At 60.7% G+C, this 2,886-nt stretch overlaps 1 protein-coding gene across 1 annotated transcript in view; it reads left to right on the top strand.

The window, feature by feature from the left end:
• Nucleotides 1–2,886, top strand: part of CEP131 (centrosomal protein 131kDa) — a gene marked incomplete at its 5' end in the record, with an annotated part of 6,789 nt that overhangs the window by 781 nt on the left and 3,122 nt on the right. Inside the window, 5 exons of the mRNA XM_010189604.1 lie at nucleotides 162–287; nucleotides 379–495; nucleotides 1,184–1,213; nucleotides 2,268–2,370; nucleotides 2,564–2,765. Coding sequence (XP_010187906.1) covers nucleotides 162–287; nucleotides 379–495; nucleotides 1,184–1,213; nucleotides 2,268–2,370; nucleotides 2,564–2,765 — 578 coding nt within the window. The remainder of the gene's footprint in view (nucleotides 1–161; nucleotides 288–378; nucleotides 496–1,183; nucleotides 1,214–2,267; nucleotides 2,371–2,563; nucleotides 2,766–2,886) is intronic.

Genomic DNA, 2,886 nt, shown 5'->3' with positions numbered 1-2,886 from the left:
GGGGCCAGTGGGGAGTCCCTGTGAGCGCCAGGGCTTTGATTTCGCTCTGTTCCTCCTCGTTCTGGCCCAACAGCACCTTCCAGGTTCAGTAGCTCTCTCCTAGGGCTGCTGTCACTTCTCCCCCTAATTTCTTGTGCCTCTTTCTCCCCTGCATCCGAAAGGCTCAGCAGAAGGAGCTGACGGTCCAGCACATCAAACAGACCGAGAAGGAGCTCGGCCACCAGCTCAGGCTGCAGAGGGAGCAGTATGAGGCGGCTATCCAGAGGCACCTGGCCTTCATCGACCAGGTAGAATCCCTCATCCCAGCTCTGGTGTCTCCAAAGCCAGCAGCCCAGGTGGCTCTGCCCTCTCCTGATGCCTCCTCTGTGCCCTGCCCAGCTCATTGAAGACAAGAAGGTGCTGAGTGAGAAGTGTGAGGCCGTGGTAGCGGAGCTGAAGCAAGTGGACGTGAAGTACGGCAAGAAGATGGCGCAGATGCAGGAGCAGCACGAGCTGGTGAGGGGATAGGAGAGGTGGCAAGGCCAGGGAGAGGAGATGTGCCATGGCCAGAGGGGCTCTGCTCAGAGAGACCCTTCCCACGTACCCTGTGTGTGCTGGGTGATGTCCAGCCCGTTGGCAGGAGCAGGGATGCTCTCAGAGATAAATGGGGATAAGATGATAAGGGAACAGGAGCTCTATAAGTGACAGTAACGGCTGGAAGGCAGCGCTGCCGGCTCTGAGCTCTGCCCTGGGGCTCGTCCTGGCTCTGCTGCCCCATCCCTGCTCCCCCTTGGCCTCGCAGCCGAGCTCGTAGCAGCCTGAGCCTGCGCGGCGCCCTCACACCCGGCTCACTTTGCCTTGCTCTGTACCTGAGCTTTGAGCCCTGCCAAGAGGACGGAGCGGGCGCCGCGCTGCCGTGCTCGGAGCCTGGAGGGGCCCATCCTGCGGTGGGACAGGGCTGGTTTTGCTGCAGGGTGCCCCTGTTCTGTCTCACTCCCTGCTCACAGCAGCGCTGGGAATGCCCCAGATCTTGTCTATGCCTCTGTACCCATTTGGCTGTGCTTTTCCTGCCCCTCTGTGCCCCCTGCCCCTCTGTGCCCCCTGCCCATGGCTCTCGTGTCTGCACGGCTGTTTGGCTTTGCCTCTCTCCCCGTGACTCTGCGGTTCCACTTCTCTCCCCATCCCCTCCTTTCTTTCTCCCCAGGTCTGGCGCACTTTGGGCCCCTTTTTCGAGGTAAATGTGGTCTTTGCTCTTTGTTTTTCATGCCTTGCCCCTCTGCTCTCACACCCTGACCTGCTCCAGCTCCGCAGGCAGCGGGGCTGAGCTGGGACCCCCCGCTCAGCATCGGGGTCAGCCCCATGGAGGAGCCCCTTACCCCAGGCCGTGTGCTCCGCTGCTGCCTTTGGGCTGTTCCCATCTTCCCATGCCCATTTTCCTGCCCTCTTTCTTCCCTAAAAGCAATTCCCGTGCTGTCTGCACAGCTTTGTGCTATTCCCCGCTCCTCTCCGCACACTGCCCAGGTAATGAGCTCCTGGTGCCCACCCACACGTTTGTCCTCTGCGACTGGGACGTGTCCCATGTCCTGCACATGGGCATCATCCACCCCTGCCGAAACGGAGCCGTTTGGGGCCAGGCTGGGCTTTCTTACCAGACACCCCAGCAGAGAAGTTCACGGTCGAGTGTTTTGAGCAGCTTTTGGCAATGGGAGCACTGGGAAGGGCAGCAGGGCCTGGGGGTTTCTCTGTTTTTTTGCTGGAGAGGAGAGCCCAGGAGGTAAACGCAGGCAGAAGAAGGAGCAAGAGCAGCGACTGTGCAGCCTCCAAGGCTTTGAAGAGTTTTGGGGTGCTGAGGAGCTCTGTCTGTGGTGGTACCGTGGTATTAGGAGGTCTGTCTGTCTGTCTGTCCTGCTGCACGGCAGGGAGAGGAAACCACCTTCACACAGGACCCTGCGTGTCCGACAGAGGGGCTGCCCCACGCAGGGACCCTCAGCAGCCCCAAATCCCCCTCTCCTCTCCAGGGCTCCCGTGTCTCAGCCAGCGAGCGCTTTCCTGAGGGTTTTGCTCTTTTCCCCCCATGCTCAAGGTCTGTGGGGCAGCAGCAGCCCCATCCCACGAGGGAGAGAAGGCGCTGGGAGAGCGTGGGGCTGCTCCTCTGGACCGGGGCCGTGCGGGTCGTTGGACACAGCTCGGACCGTCTGCTCTCATCTGCATCCTCCTTCCAGGCTGACGGGGCTTTTTGCTCCTAATTTCTCTCTGAAGTTTCCCTTTTCCCGTTTGCTTCCCAACAGGCGATTCAGAAACTGAAGGAACTGATGAGCGCAACTGAGAAAATCAGGCTGGAGAAGTGGATCGACGAGAAGAGCAAACAGATCAAGGAGAACACCGTGAAAGGTGCGGTGGCTGCTGGCAGCTGGGGAAAAGCCGCTCTTGAAAGCCCGTGCGTGCTCACCCGCCTTTTCCCAGCCCCTCTTTGCTGAGCTGATGAATTTGCAGCCTCCTCCTCAGCCGGCCAAGGCCGAGGGCACCGCTGTTGGTGTCCATCCAGCCCCGAGGCCGTGCGGTTACCGTCCTTCCCCCTGCCCAGGGCTGGAGCCGGAGATCCAGAAGCTCATCGCCAAGCACAAGCAGGACATCAGGAAGCTGAAGATGCTGCACGAGGCTGAGCTGCTGCAGTCGGACAAGCGGGCGGCCCAGCGCTCCGGCCGGCGAGCGGAGGAGCTGCGGGACATGCTGGAGCGGGAGAAGGAGGAGCAGAGCCAGCGGGAGAGGGAGCTGGCCCGGCAGAGGTATGTCATTGCTTTTGGAGGGGGTTTTATGGTGGTTTTTGGGGTTCACAGCATGGGGGTGGCATCCAGCACCCGTGTGCTGGTGGGTACCTGATGTTTGTAGCAGTTGATATCCATGGGA

The sequence above is a fragment of the Mesitornis unicolor genome, unplaced genomic scaffold (genome assembly GCF_000695765.1).
Source record: "Mesitornis unicolor isolate BGI_N332 unplaced genomic scaffold, ASM69576v1 scaffold19138, whole genome shotgun sequence".
NCBI classification, from domain to species: Eukaryota; Metazoa; Chordata; class Aves; order Mesitornithiformes; family Mesitornithidae; genus Mesitornis; species Mesitornis unicolor.
Note: the sequence above shows the minus strand (reverse complement) of the source record. Positions and strands in the feature narration are given on the sequence as shown.